Below are 15,108 nucleotides of genomic sequence, written 5' to 3'. Positions count from 1 at the left end.
AAGTGCTGTAGTAGTAGAGATGGCATTAGCACTACCGAAAGTGTGTGGTAACAGATATGCAATAATTTTTACCGTAAGTGCTGTGGTAATGGATATGGTATAACCTTTGCCATTAAGTGGTTTGATAGTAGGAGGAGATGGCACTCACTGCATTAAGAGATTTCTTGACCAACACTCATGTGGCGTGTCCGGGTTTGTGATGTCGTCACTGTGACAGGTGTGGGATGGGGTGCTTCTAATATTTATTTAAATTATTATAGAAGTCCCACCCAGGCTCGATTTTGATTGGAAGTTAAATTAGTGAAAGATAGATGTAAAGCTCCGAGCCCCAGTCAGCAATGTCGACGGTTAAATGATGAATATATAAAAAAGTGAAATTCAACTAATTTAATGACAAATCAATAATCAAATGATTAATATTTCCCAAGTACTCTCCTTCCGCCCGTCCCTGTGATAGCCTATTGCATCATTTGATTTGTAGTGTGAGATAGCTTTCCACCTGTCCTTGTATTCTACTCATCTGTGTATTTTCTCTCATATCCCTCCAATTCCTTCTCCTCTTCCTCCCGACTTTCTCCAAATTCCTTCCCCTCCTCGACTTCTCTATACTTCTCCTCCTTTGCCACTTTCTCCTCTTCAACTGCTTTTCCTCCTCCTCCTCGATTCTATACCGACTATACTTGTCGACTCAAGCTGCTCTGCTAGTCTTACTTCCGTCTCCCCTCTTAAAGACTCGGAACTCACTGAACCGGAAGTTCTGTCCCCCAAAAAGCTTCCTTTACGAAGCTTTGTCTTTCCTTAAAATCTGTTTCTAAGTTTTCCCGCCAAATAACGAGTGGCTTTCTCGAAGTAAACCTATTTGCTCAGCAATCTTCCCAGGAGAACTAAATTTACGCTTGCTAGTTAGAAGCTATAATTCGGATCGAAATTGTTATCACACCCTCCGTCTCAATTCCAACTGGATGTCTCTTTGATTCGATCCAATCAAACTTAGCAGACAATGTCCTTCTCACTGTCTGTCCACGTGAGGACGGATTAGAACACGCCCCGGTCCCTCGCGGTTCCTCTGATCTTGGAACAAAGCTGTAACACCAAGGTGGGAAGTTGCGCTATTTAACGCTTGTGCCGATTCAAGATGTCGGATCTTCTCTCTGATCACGGTAACCTTGCGTAAAAGGTTAACTCTAGCCTGCGGCATGTTTAGACAGCAACCATATCTTGTACTAATAACTTAGGTTATACACGACTTACGAACGTGGGTTGAGCAAACGTGACACTAAGCAATGTACAATTTTCAATGAACTAGCCCGACGATTTTTGTTGTTGTTGTATTCTTCTTTACACTGCAATGTCTTTACGATATGCTGATTATTTCAATACTGTCATTATTAAATTCAAGTTGCAAGTCTAAATATTTGATGGATACTGCGTATATATCGTTTATGACGCTTGAAATCAACAATGAACACATTATTATATTGAACTGTATTTTAAGCATTCTAAATTTACCACACTTTTATCACGTTCAAATTTAAATCTTCTTTAAATACCGATATTGTTGTCATCTTGTTCTAGTGAAATATTTTTTATCACCTCTTTGAACACTGTTTAATTCAATAAATTTGAGTTCCGCGCTATTATTTACGATGCATAATACACTGAAATTTATTATTTTGATTTCATCTTGCCTCATTTACCTTTTCGCTACACTTGCACACGCTCGAGTGTAAGCAGCTTGGCTAAATGATATAGAGTTTTGCGAAGAAAAAAAAAACGCTCTTGTCTGACTGCGCTAGTGAATATTGTTTTGTATTTTAGTGCTGTCATATCCCCCCATATGAATGGGCAAATGTGTGACGCCAGTAGCTATAAAGTTAGCATTTTTGTGTTTTCGTATTTTCTCTGTTAGGATACGAGTCAGTTGGTACACAAATATTATTCCGAAACTCCCAAATATTACCCAAATAACATTTCGTTATATATATATATATATATATATATATATATATATATATATATATATATATATATATATATATATATATATAATTCTACTCGTACAAAAGTAGTTTAGTCTTTAAACAGTAATCTGATGCAGGGTACACCTTCTCAGTATGAACGAACACATAGCCTTGCGGAAGATATCAAAGGACTGATTTTTCACAAAATGCGGCCCTTGTGAAACGTATAGTACCTAACTTGAAAGGACTAGACACAGCAAATTGCAAAAAGAAAAGAATTTTCTTAGTGATTAGATGTTATGTGATGCATACCCTTTGTCGTCGAATGGTGTAAAAGGGGCAGCAATTAGTCCAGTGATTTTCACCTTTTCCATCTGAAAAACAAAATATCCATATAAAATTATGTCCATCAGAGAGAGAGAGAGAGAGAGAGAGAGAGAGAGTATATTCTAGGATTTAACGGCACGTCAGCATAATACAGTGTGTAAGGTACTGATTGAAGGTGAAGTTCTGCTAATATAAAGAAATGAACATTATAAGAATACAAACTCTTCCAAGCAAAGGTAAACACGAAGTACTAAAAGAAGAAAGATAAAAAGTAAAGATGTTAACATTGTACAAGCTGCACGTAAAATGAAACAAAAATACATGAGAGAGAGAGAGAGAGAGAGATGTACCGTCGTTGCCAATGTCGGTTTGCCTAGTCAGTCACTATCGGTCACCAAGCTAATCCTAGTTCTTGGCCCAAATCACGTAGCACTTTTATAAGCACATGTACACGAAGCAAATGTCCCAGTATGTCCCTCGTTACACCGTGATGCAGGTATGTCATTATATCGGGGTCATGTATATATGACCATTAACTTTAAAACAAACTTAAAATGTATATACAAGTTATTACTTATTTTTGGATAGAAAAATATATCTATAATGTGACATATAATGTCAGCTGTTCTAATTACTAAGCGACAACTAAGACAGGAGTTCCGGAGTAAAGACCAGTTATTTATGCAATCATGTTTAATTCTGGCCAATAAGCAGAGTAAATAACGTTATGTACAGACATAGCTCATCCGCATGGAGGATGACACATTCATATAAATAGAAGAAATATTACAGTGATGGAGACGCCATTTTGAGCGCCTTGGAACCCCACACAGTAAAGAGAACTACGATGAATTGCATTATGAAATGTTATACAACGATCATCTGCTTAAAAATGCGAGTAATACCCATTCTAAACCCGTCCCTACACTGAAAGTATCAGAAATGGATCATGCCATCAAGAAGTTGTGGAATAATAAGGCTCCAGATCATCTTGTCATGATTTTGAACATCTTATATGGTGGCCTGCCCATGGCTATATACTTCACCAAATTTCTGAACAACATCATCGAGAAGTGTTAAAAATAGGAATCATTACACCAGTGCGAAAAAGGCGAAGGACCATGCTTTACCCAATAACTATAGGGGCAGCACAGCGACAACCGTCTTTAGTAAACTAATGTAAACATTAACTCAACCCTACTTAGTAAGCTGACCCCTACCCAAAATAAACTACAAAGGTTTTTTTATTATTAAAAAAACACCTCCCCTTACAATGCAGATCTACTGGTATCTGAAGCAACCAACGAGGCAGGATATACAAACAAGACGCTCTCCCTAACAATCCTCGATGCCGAAAAAGCTTTTGATGTCATATGGCATGAAAGCCTCCGGAGGAAGCTATATACAAAAGGTATCACATTCAGTCTCTGGTTCCTTTTAAAGACTTGCAGACAGCATCAGCTAGCAAAGTTAACTGGTTAAACCATTGGTTTCTAAACTTTTTCGGACCATCGCCCCCTTGGTTATCCTCACCGCCCCCATACCTTACCCCGTAAAAAGCATTACTCAACATTAGCGCCTCCCTCTGTAATCCCACCGCCCCCTGGTTAGTCGGTACCGCCCCCTGAAGTCTGGGGGACGGTACTGGCCACTTTGGGAACCACTGGGTGAGACCAACTCAGCAACCACTTCCAAGTTGCACAGGGAAATAAGCATGTCACTAATCTATCTCCTACCCCCTATAGGTAACCCGATACACACAATCCAACGGAATAATCAGGTGTCATCAATTTGGACCACCTTCATGGATTCATCTGCTTTCAATCAACCCACTTAGAAGCGACATCGTGATCTTCAACGGCCCCAAATATAGAACAGTACAATACTGAGATAAGTGATAACGAAGGAAACAGATTCAATAACTCTAGTACTTCGACGAGAGCACGATGTCAGATGAAGAGGATAGGACACAAAAGGGAGAAGAGCAATGTATTCCATCATGGGAGCAGGCCAACAATGAAAGAATGCAGTGAACCCTTTTCTATCTTACAATATGTATCGCATCTTCTCAAACCCACGAGTTGTCTACGGCCTAGAGTGACACGGATCAGAGTACACCTGGAGGACTGAAAAAGTCTGAACTATACATTTTTCGTCAGATACAGTAACTTCAAGAGAGATGTGCTACTCCCGAAGTATACTTATAGGCACAATCCCCATAGACGCCCACGTATAAATGAAAGTCATGGCACTCTTTGGCAACATCAGTGGTCGGCTGGAATATGTGGAGTTTCAGATCGCATGCAGGTAGCTTGCATTATAGATGATAAAGCAACAATTGGTTGACTTACATCGGTAAAACCCTTCATAAATACTCCCTCATATCAGACTTCGTCTTGATATACAACCCTCCTGGCAAACAACGATGGTAATACTTGGTCAAGCAAGTATTTAACTCATGTTAGCCAAAAACGTGGGAAGTGGCTAATTAAACAAACCGTTATTCAGATTCTTCCACATCCAATACAACCCTCTGCTGCAGGCACACCATCTGCGGATATCTCCCTCAGCTAACCAAAAAACGGTAAAATGGAAGCATACATCAAAACAAGGGTTCTAACAAGCTCATACACACTGCCGTCCAGCCGACACCAGTTCAATCAACACGCGTCTCCCCTGTCTGCCCAGTCTGTAGGGGAGAATCAGAAGACAGAAAGCACTTCACTCTCACATGTACTTCCGTACAGTACAAACGTGCTAAATATCTCCAAAAACCCTAGGATTTGTCCAGTTTGTACAGCAGTTGCAGTGGATATTCTGAGCAAAGAGGTCGGACTCATTTTGTAGTGCGTGAAGGATTGCAGTTTATCTACCATTAAGACCGTTTTAATTTAAGCACTGATCAAATGCAGGAAATTAATTGTGTTACGACTCTAGGTCTTAAAGTATAAAACAGAAAGTGAAAGCAACAGTTTAAGTAAAATCGTGAAGCAATTTATTTCTCTACAATACAAAGAGAAAATTTAAAATTTAAGAGACACTTACAATATATAAATTCCAAAAAATCTTAAATATCATATCACAAGTCCGACAATAAAAGAATGTTCTGAATGAATTTCAGTACTCTTGACTATCCAGTTATAACACAACGATGCAATCCAGAACTTGCAATCAAGGACAAAGGTTAGCTAAGTTAAACATTTCTGTTTACAGCGTATAATATTGCACACAGTATAAACAAAATATACACAACACCTCCTCTCGTAAAGAAAAAGATTATACAATAAAGTTCTGTTTTACATATTTGTCAAATTTTGCGTTCAACGATCATAAATAAAATTACATATAAAGATGTCTTATGAATAGCACTCAGCTTAACTACACAAAATAAACACAAAGCAATATAATGCTTCCATACACGTAAGCGTGCATCTTCAATCATATTATCTCTTCCCCCTACTGTCAATGTTGTATTCTTTCAGTATTAAACTCTACCTCAAAACAATCTCTGATTTCTATTTTTCATTTTTTTAATGAGAGTAAGTGCATTGTGATCACTGAATACAACAACTGGAGAATTTTTCATTGCATAGGACATTAATCTATGCTGATAAAACCCATCTGGAGTTGCAATGACAAAATTCTTTTGCTCTTTCCGTGAGTGGAATTTGCCAGACTACTTTAAAATGGTTAAACTTCCTGATATATTTTGAAATATTAATTTTGTCGATGTAATCATCCATTTTTGGCATTTGAAATGAATCTATTTTGGTTACACTGTTTACCTTTATCTGGTCAGTACAAATGCGGAATGTATTATTTAGTTTAGGCACAAGAATACATAGTGAACTCTGGCTTACGTTTACTTGGTCCTTTAAAATAATTCTCTTGTAAATATTGAAATTCTTTTTAATAATATTCTTGTAAGGATGCTGTTTCACAGGCGTAGAATCTACTGTGTTAATGTCATGGCAGATTTTATTTGTTCCTGTTGGAACATCATGAAACTAAGTGTTCATATTCATATAATAGCTGTTTTTGTCCACTCCTTTCCTGTAGTTGTAGATGAGAAAGTTTCTGGGCCAGATTGTTTAAAATTTCATAATTCCGAAGATTGGATAAACCAAAAGTTATAACAATCAGATTGCATTCCATCGTTATATCCTCATTGTTTGGGATAGGTACAACTAAACTGACTGAATAATTAATTGTGTTGTCTCTATCAATATACTTCTTTAATATATTTATATGACAAAGTCGTTTATATTTCCGCGTCCCAGGAATATTAATAATATAATTTAAGTCAGTGGATCCCAAACTTTTTCGGACCACCGCTCCCTTTGTTATCCTCAGTTCCCCCATATTACCCCGTAAAAAGCATTACTCAGCATTAGCGCCCCCCCCCCCCATCGGTAATCCCACCGCCCGCTTTCGGAACCACTGATGAATTAGGTCAATTTTTTTTCTTTTCAAGTGTATAAGGACCATACAATTTAGCCCGAAGATGATTTTGTTCTTGCCGCTTCATAAGCCTTTGACAAATTTTATTTGAAATCAGGACATAATCAGCAAGATTAATCTATGAATCTTCATTTGAAAGTTCTCTTTTAATAACTTCAATGGTCCACGACAGTATGTTCAAATACTAGTTCCATATTACTAAAACTGATTCCCTAACAGCAAACAACATCAAATAAGCACCTCATTCCAATCCTTTCCCGTATCAAAGCAATGTGACAGAATCGGTTCTTCCAAGTTTGATGAAATCTTTCCAAACCCCCGACTTTCATTGTGATAGGCCGAAGATCTTAACTTCTGGAGGCCTAATTCTTCTATAGCAAATGTATTGTCGTACAAAATGTCAGCTACATTCCTCTTAACAAGGTACATGTTTATAAATTCAAAGTATGACCACATTCACTTCATCATGTTGTGCCACTGCTACTATTGTTGCTGAGAATGTCGCGTATGGTCGTCATCTGACTGACCCAAGTCCCAGTGTTCAAGTTGCAACAAACGCGTTGGTGATTTCGAAGATTAACAGGCCATCATTCCACACGCATACAAAGTAGGCAATACGCTGCTTCTCTCTGAGTCTGGGAATCATATCAACTATACAGCACGCGTGCGCAACATCACTCGCGTATTGGTATAATTTGACTATTATTTTCCGTACACAAGGTACCATCCCTGATTCTTTAAATGGAGAAGGTTTTCCACCATCTATTACACTACAAGCATGCTTTTGGAGTGATGCTTTTGCAATCTGGAACTGTGAAGATTTTGCCATAAATAATGAAATTTAAGGCTTCCCTGCACAAGCATTTTCGCGGGTGGAGCTTTATTCCAACACCAACGTGGAATTCACCGCAGCCAGTATTAAACGTGTAAGACGACGACAACCGGTGTTTCGAATAGGCGACTTTGTCTGCTTTGCTTCACGCGAGTGATCATACACACCAGCCTTGAAAATACAAACAGCACCTGGATGAACTTATCTTTGGTAACAAAGAATTTCCTATACAAGCTTCTAAGGTCTTACTCGAAAAGTATCATCGCAGCAAGATACGTGTTTGTGACGTTTCAAACAATGGATCGGTAAACAACAGCTGATATATGAAATCCACGAGAAAATCGATATATTTGCGAGATGCAAACGCATGTATAACGTCGTAGATGCTATGTGGACTCACCCTTCGCGACAACTGATGCCTTGGTGTTGCTGAAATCATAACGACATCAATCATCATAGGCACGCCAGTCGACATGTTCTCGAGGCCATATCAATGGTAACCGGTGTCATGGGCGGCGCTGGAAAATAATTTCATTACTACTGCACAAATGAATATGCGTCTATTCGGAAATTCTCACGGCGGTACAAATCAGTCTCAGCACGATTGTCAAGCTGTGCTCAGTGGCTCGGTACCATTTCGTCTTGACGGAAATGGAAAAGTTCTGACGACTCCGTGCACAAATATGCAACCAAGAAACAGAGAAGAAAAAAAAAACGGACATTGGAATCTGAATTGCCCCAAAAATAAGCAAATGATACGCGACCGAGTTTGTGACCTTTTGCAAAAGTTACCCCGTGAGCAAAGTCAAACGATCCCGTGTTTGTATATCTACGAGAATTCCTCGTGGGTTCATTGGTGTGTGCAGCGAGGTCAGAGTTATAGGGAATAGAAGACTTTGACCCTACTCAGTAACCGCGGTTTCCAATCTTCATTATAAATACGTCCAAATCCGACACAAATTTGATGCGTCTTTTAACTGTGTAGGCATACGTAAGTTTGGTATTTAAAAAAATGCATTAAATTACCATTATACAAGGGGTATTTGAAAAGTTATAAATATTCTGCTGTAACCTTTTGTTATTTGAACCTGCCAATAAATTTAATGCCAATCAATTGAGAAAATAACTATGCAGCTGCAAGTGCACATGCCAGACACTTGCAGATACATGCGTGTGACGTAGCATACTCAGATGACAATGGCGTAAAATGTCGGATAAAGAGAACAATTTTGCTACTGAGAAAACAGCATACTGTAAACTTCATGCGCTCTTATGGTATTCTACGCCTGATTTCAATGATGATGAAGTTTACGAATGCTCTTTGTCGCATCCTACAATTCTGAGGTGGTGCATCGTTTTAAAGATGGTTGCGAATTTCCCTGAAGACGACCCACGTTTTTGAAGACGGTTGTGTGCGATTGGCGAGCGGAAAGTGTCTGTTCTGAAAGGGGGCAATTCATGAAGATATTCAATACACAGTGAAATAAACTCCTATTATCACAGGAATTAATTCGTCAGCTGTTTGTACTGTATGGAAGGACCTGAAGCTCAGAAAGGCTTGTGCAGGATGAAGACAATATTTGTTGACGACTGATGAAACACAGCCTTGGGTTTAAATAGCCAAACAGTCACTCGCAAAATATGAAAAGAGCGATTGTCATAGTTAATGAAACATGGATTTACTTTCCTGAACCTGACTCAGAGAAAATAATAAAACTTGGATCGGAGACAGCGAGTAGAGTCCACAAATCACTCGACGAATCGTACTGTCAAAAGAGTTTATTTTTGGATGCACAAGGTTCGGTAGCCCAGGTACCTGTGCCTGACGCTGCTAGTGTCACTGGATATTTTTATGCCTCCAAAGTGTTGCCAAAAGTTGTAAAACATTACTGAACCACCCTGTAGAAAATCTGCTGGCTGGCGGGGTCGTTGCCGATGTTCGATTGGTCCAAGTATGTATATAAAAAAAATAGCCGACATTGTACTTCTTTCTTTGATTTGTCTACGTTCTTCCTGTTCGCATTTCTCCTGCTCAAGAGCTCTCCCAAGGTAGGTCACTCCAAACAAGACGCACAGTTCTGGGTATCTGGTACATATTGAAAATATGAATCGTCTTCTTCTAGACTGGTACATATCTCTGTGTTGCTGGTTTAGTGCACAATATACATGCCAAACTGTTGTAGAGTTCATATATCGCTCCTTTCAGTTTTGTTCATGACATGGCTTTTAATTCTTAATGATCACATTCAGCAACGAGATGTAGACTGCGTTTGTATGATGCACAATCAAGGACACTAGTAACTAGTCTAGGCAGTTCCATTTTTGTTGCTCCATATAACTGCTGCCATTTTGGTAGCCAACTAGAACCAAAAGAATTACTCCTATGTGTTCCTTCCACGTGAATTTCATATAGCAATACTATCTAAGCGAAATTCCAAATCAACAATGGAAAGGTTAAAGCTTGCGAGTTCAGTAGAACATGTTTTAAATTCTGAAACATAAGATTACACTCAAGATTCCATTTTTGTAACAGACATTTCTTTAACGAAATATAAAGCACTTAAGTCTGAAATAAAGTAACCAAAAAAAAAAACCCAGCTAAATAACCTCTGAGAATGTTGAAGTTGCAATCTATTGTTTGGTATAGGAGATTGTTCAACTGAGTGGTATGATATTTGCTTTTTAAACTTCTTGTCCTAAAAGTACGCATTCTGATTGGGAAAACCTACACTTTTGGGATCATATCATCAAGTTCGAGCTCTCAATCCTGCTCAAAACGGCAGGAAGATCGAGCTAGACGTTGCTCTAAAGTTTCTAATATAATACAAGTATCATCCAAGTGATACAATACTGAATTATGTCGAACATTTTAAACTCTTATCCACAAGTAACTGAATATAATTCGAAGTCGTTCGTAAATCCATGGGAAGTCAAACAAAACAACCTCATAACAAGTAATTTTTGTTGACCATGGAGAAATACTCATCTGAAAAAGACACCGGTCTGGGTCTAGAGATATTATGAAACTAAGTGTACGTTCTGAGCGGGATTCCGCAAAATTGTGTAGATCAGGAATAGAAATACGTGAAGACTTGAGTTTTGGAATTTTAAAAAAATTCTGAAATCACAACAGAACCTGTACGAACAAAGACTACTCTCTCTTGTATTATTAATGACATCTGTTTTGGGCTTATTATGTTTATCAACAAGCATATTCTGAATATTTATAGGAACCTCATCTGTTTTTTGATATTGCAGTGACTGTTGTAGAATTGTCAGAATTGTAGAATTTTTGTATCTGATACAGAATTGTAGAATTGTCTGTATTTGATACAGCAGTGGCCATATGTTGTTTGTTTTTCATACAGTAGTGACCATACGTTATCTTGTTTTTGATATAGTAGTGACCATACCTCATCTGTTGTTAATACAGTAGTGCCCATAACTGGTCTGATTTTGATTGAATATGCACAATGATGTTGAAATTGTCATAAAATGGTTTTGATATAATATTTATATTACTGGCAGAATCTAACAACGCCTTTACAGAATTGGCAACCATTATCATTATCAGATGCTAGAAATTGTTACCATATGATACCAATGCAATGCAAAATATCTAGTTTCCCCTGCTGAAGCGTTGACATGGCCTGAGAAGCGCGCATCTGTCGCGGGCCATCCTGGTTTAAAGTGGAGTAAGACTGCACATGCTTCACTTGAAAGTCATGATGATGACACTGTTATCTCAGTTGATGGTGTCTTGTTTAACTGTGCGCTGTCTTTGGCCTGATGGCCAATCCGTTGACATAGATGACACTGCATCTGGTTGACTGCTGCCGTTACCCAACCAATTACACCCTGATTTTAATAGACTTTGCATAGACACTTATAAAAAAAGCAATCTTTTAACCTGTCAGTTAAATATAAATTCGTCTATGAAGTTTCCACATTCCTGATCGAGAAAGACTGAAAACTACAGCAACTTATACCTCGAACTGTGATCTGTATCTATTGACGTCTACTGGTATCAAGATGGTTACTTATTCCCTATTCCTGATTCAATTAGTAACCAGTTACCAATTCAATAAGGAATAAGTAACCAGTTTATTTTGCCCGATTAGAAAATTTTCGCTTCCCGTTCGTTACTTATTCATTATTCTCTATTCATTAAGGAATAGGTTGCCACTTTTATTTGCCGATCAAAACATTGCTACATCAAATATTGGCACTCTTCATGGCATTCAAAGCTATTAGTCTAACCCAGTTTGAGAAAGTGTTCTTTTGGCACCAGTTACGGAAAACCAGATAGAGAGAGATCACCAATTATATGAAATTTTTCAATTACGGGTATTTTCATTAGGCCCCCTTTTGACAGTTTCTTGTTAGGGATCTCCTCCAAAATAATGAAACTCTGTATTTTAAAAAAAAAATCGTTGAGCCGATTTCGAGAAATATTTGTATAAATATACGAAAGCTATAAGAAAGCTCATAAAGAGATTAACTCTTAAGTTCACACATGGAGCAACCTATCCATAAACGAATTTGATATTTACCCATCCTTCAGGTTTTATCTCAAGCGATATTCGCGACCCACAAACGAAGTCTTGACGAAATTAGTGGAGAGGAATCAAAGAAATAGGAGTGTCCTTATCTGTACTGGTAATGTATGGGAGGTGGATAGTTGACCGATTCTATCATAAATGTCCACCAATAGAAATAAATTCTGAATGATAACTCTAGTATATTTAAAGATCTATTACTCGAAATCGCCTCAAGAAATTGTCTATAAACGCTTCTTCTGCTGGAGGAAATCCCTAACAAGGAGATGTCAGTGAGGGGTAGAGATGAAATACTTTGAGGAAGGAATCGCGTCTTTGAAAATATTCACATAATCGGTTTCATGCAGCTGATATAAAAAAGAATACTGGTATTTCTCCAATGTGGTTAGAGTGATAGCTTTGAATACCCTTAAGAGCATCCATATTTGTGTAACATTATTTTGATCGGAAATAAGTAAGTGATAACCTATTCCTAACTGAATATTGAATAAGAAATAAGATGCCAAGTCGATGTGAAAAGTTTTGAATCGGGAATACACGAATGGTTACTTATTCCTTATTACAATTTGGAATATGCAATTAGTAACCAATTTATTGTTAACTGGGGTTCTGTTATTTTAAATCCATGTAGGGCATCCCGATATCTGTTTACTTTTCTTTCTCCGACAAAAAAATAGCGGGTTGGGTTAGAAGCCCTGCGATTTATCTGGAAATTTTACGAAGTTTTTGTTCCTTCTCTAACACGAGTAAATGAAATTCTTATTGTCTTGAAGTTTAAAGTAGGTTCTGTCTCTATTAAAATTATGCTTTCCATTCCGTATTCGTAAAAAGCAAGTGTCGGAGAGTAAAACAAAACAGCTCGGACGTATCAGGCAAGTAGTAAAGCCATGTAAAGGCTAACTCTTGAAAATTCCGGTAAAGCAGCAACAGCTTTCTTGGACTCGGAATCGATATTTCAGAGTAGGAGACAGGATTCAAATTCAATAAAAAATGTTGCAGCATCTCCATACATATAACCTGAAAATATCTTAACCTGGTGTATTTGCCGATGGGGACTGTCATAATGGTACTAAAAATCTCCTATTACCATCGTTGTTCTCTTCAACGGGATTTAAAGCGGATTTATATCAATTTTGACCCATTGACCAGTCTAACTGGTTTCGAACTCGAGACAGAATTGACCGTTCTTTTTCTTCCACGTTTGAACGTGTCTCCAAATAACAGTCCACTGAAGATAAACTTTGGATAGAATAGTCTAAACTGTTAGAAAAAATTCTACATTCTTGCTGCTGTCATTTTTTTACTTCAACGCTCACCCAAAGACAAATAACAAGGGAAACAACTCAGCATGGTTGAAATCACGACCGTGTACTTGAGTTATCTTCTATAACGCTTTCTTAATGTGACACATTTTCGACGTTACACGCACAAGCACATAAATCCGCCGTCGTGACACACTTCCTGAAAGAGCAAGATATATAAACTTTGCCACATCCTCCATCGAGCCTGAATCAACTCAACCTGTTGTTGTTTTAGGGGTTTTTTTTGTTGTTTTTTTTTTTTTTGTGGCTCGATCTCCTTATCAACGATTAGCCAAGGTTCAGACGATTTGAAAGCCGCCATGTGGTTGCAAGCGCTGTTTAATAGCGCATGAACCAGATCAACCACAGAGGTTCGTTACAAAGAAAATTATGAGTCTAACCTGTAGCAATATAACACAAGGGAAGACACGAGTCCGCACCCCTCGGAAATTCCAACCCTCGCCAGTTTGTGACCGAAAGGTAAGATCCAAACAACCTCGAGTCTGTAGTTCAATGGTGAAATCCACGGCTATCCGAATGCAAACGGCACTGCCGGAGACGGTACTTATCCAGACGTCAAAATCGGCGAAAAATTATTGCATTTTCTCCAGTTTGTCACAAACTGAACGAAGTGTGTCGAGCTGTTTTGAAAATTGAACTATTACGACTGGCTTAGGTTTGAAATTAGAAGACTCAATGAGGATAAACTAGCAGGGCTGGAACTACCGAGGGGTGCGGACTCGTGTCTTCCCTTGTGTTATATTGTTACAGGTTCGACTCCTAATTTTATTTGTAACAAACCCCTGATATCAACAAGTGAATAAAAAATGGCATTTACCGGTAATAATTGGATGATAGACAGGCACGTGTATAGAGATGCGCTGGGAGTACTTTGAGGGGATGCATTAATGCACTTTTCTTTGATTCAGGATATGTTTTATTTCTTTCACCTCAAGATAATTTATTGTTTTAGGCTAATATAATGGGCGTATTTATTTATTCTGTCTATAAATCAGAGGTAGACTATTTTTATTCAAGCTATTTCGGCGCCGGGCATTTTTGTGTTTATTTATAACACACACACCCCAAACAAACAAACAAAACAGGTTCCTTCACACTCCTCCCACCCCCAAAAATTGTAATGGCTGGTCCTGAAGAATTTGAAATAGCGTGTTCAGCTCATCGGGCTGCTGGGTTTGAGTGTCCTTAGTGGGTGAATCCATCAAATTTATCTTTCTTTCTTAGTGTCTACGCTTAAGTTCGGGTTTTTGGACACTTAACGACAATATCGTTGAATGTGCGACTATGGAATGCAGATATCTGATCATCTACTCACATCGATGAGGATTCGAGCTGAAGGGGGGAGGGGGCGGTATTTCCTTTGAGGTTGGTTTCGGTTTCACCCTAAGACGAATGTCTGTTAAATAATTTGTTCTTCGGAAATCACGACAAATTTGTTTGGGAAAATAATTTTTAAAGTTTAACGTAATCGGAAAGCTACGATGGACTTGTTAGTGAAAATAATTTTGAAAGCTTAATATGATTCAATAAAGGCCCAGCGCTGATGACTAATGCAATTTAATCTAGTGCAATATGGATGGAGCGTGAAGGATGATGGGTACACCTTAAACATTGTCTGATCGTTTGCATTGCAGGAGGTCAGCGGG

General features: G+C 38.2%; 1 protein-coding gene across 1 annotated transcript in view; it reads right to left on the bottom strand.

Annotated features, from left to right (window-relative positions):
* The window catches only part of LOC149805813 (N-acetylneuraminate lyase-like), a 42,097-nt gene extending 28,106 nt beyond the window's left edge, over positions 1 to 13,991 (bottom strand). The window contains exons 1-2 of the mRNA XM_089950527.1: positions 13,843 to 13,991; positions 2,274 to 2,335 (exon numbers count right to left, since the gene is read on the bottom strand). Coding sequence (XP_089806653.1) covers positions 2,274 to 2,335 — 62 coding nt within the window. The 5' untranslated portion in view covers positions 13,843 to 13,991. The remainder of the gene's footprint in view (positions 1 to 2,273; positions 2,336 to 13,842) is intronic.
* Between the last annotated feature and the right edge of the window lie 1,117 nt (positions 13,992 to 15,108).

The sequence above is a fragment of the Sinohyriopsis cumingii genome, chromosome 2 (genome assembly GCF_028554795.1).
Source record: "Sinohyriopsis cumingii isolate HCF-2022 chromosome 2, ASM2855479v2, whole genome shotgun sequence".
In the NCBI taxonomy this organism is placed as follows: Eukaryota; Metazoa; Mollusca; class Bivalvia; order Unionida; family Unionidae; genus Sinohyriopsis; species Sinohyriopsis cumingii.
Note: the sequence above shows the minus strand (reverse complement) of the source record. Positions and strands in the feature narration are given on the sequence as shown.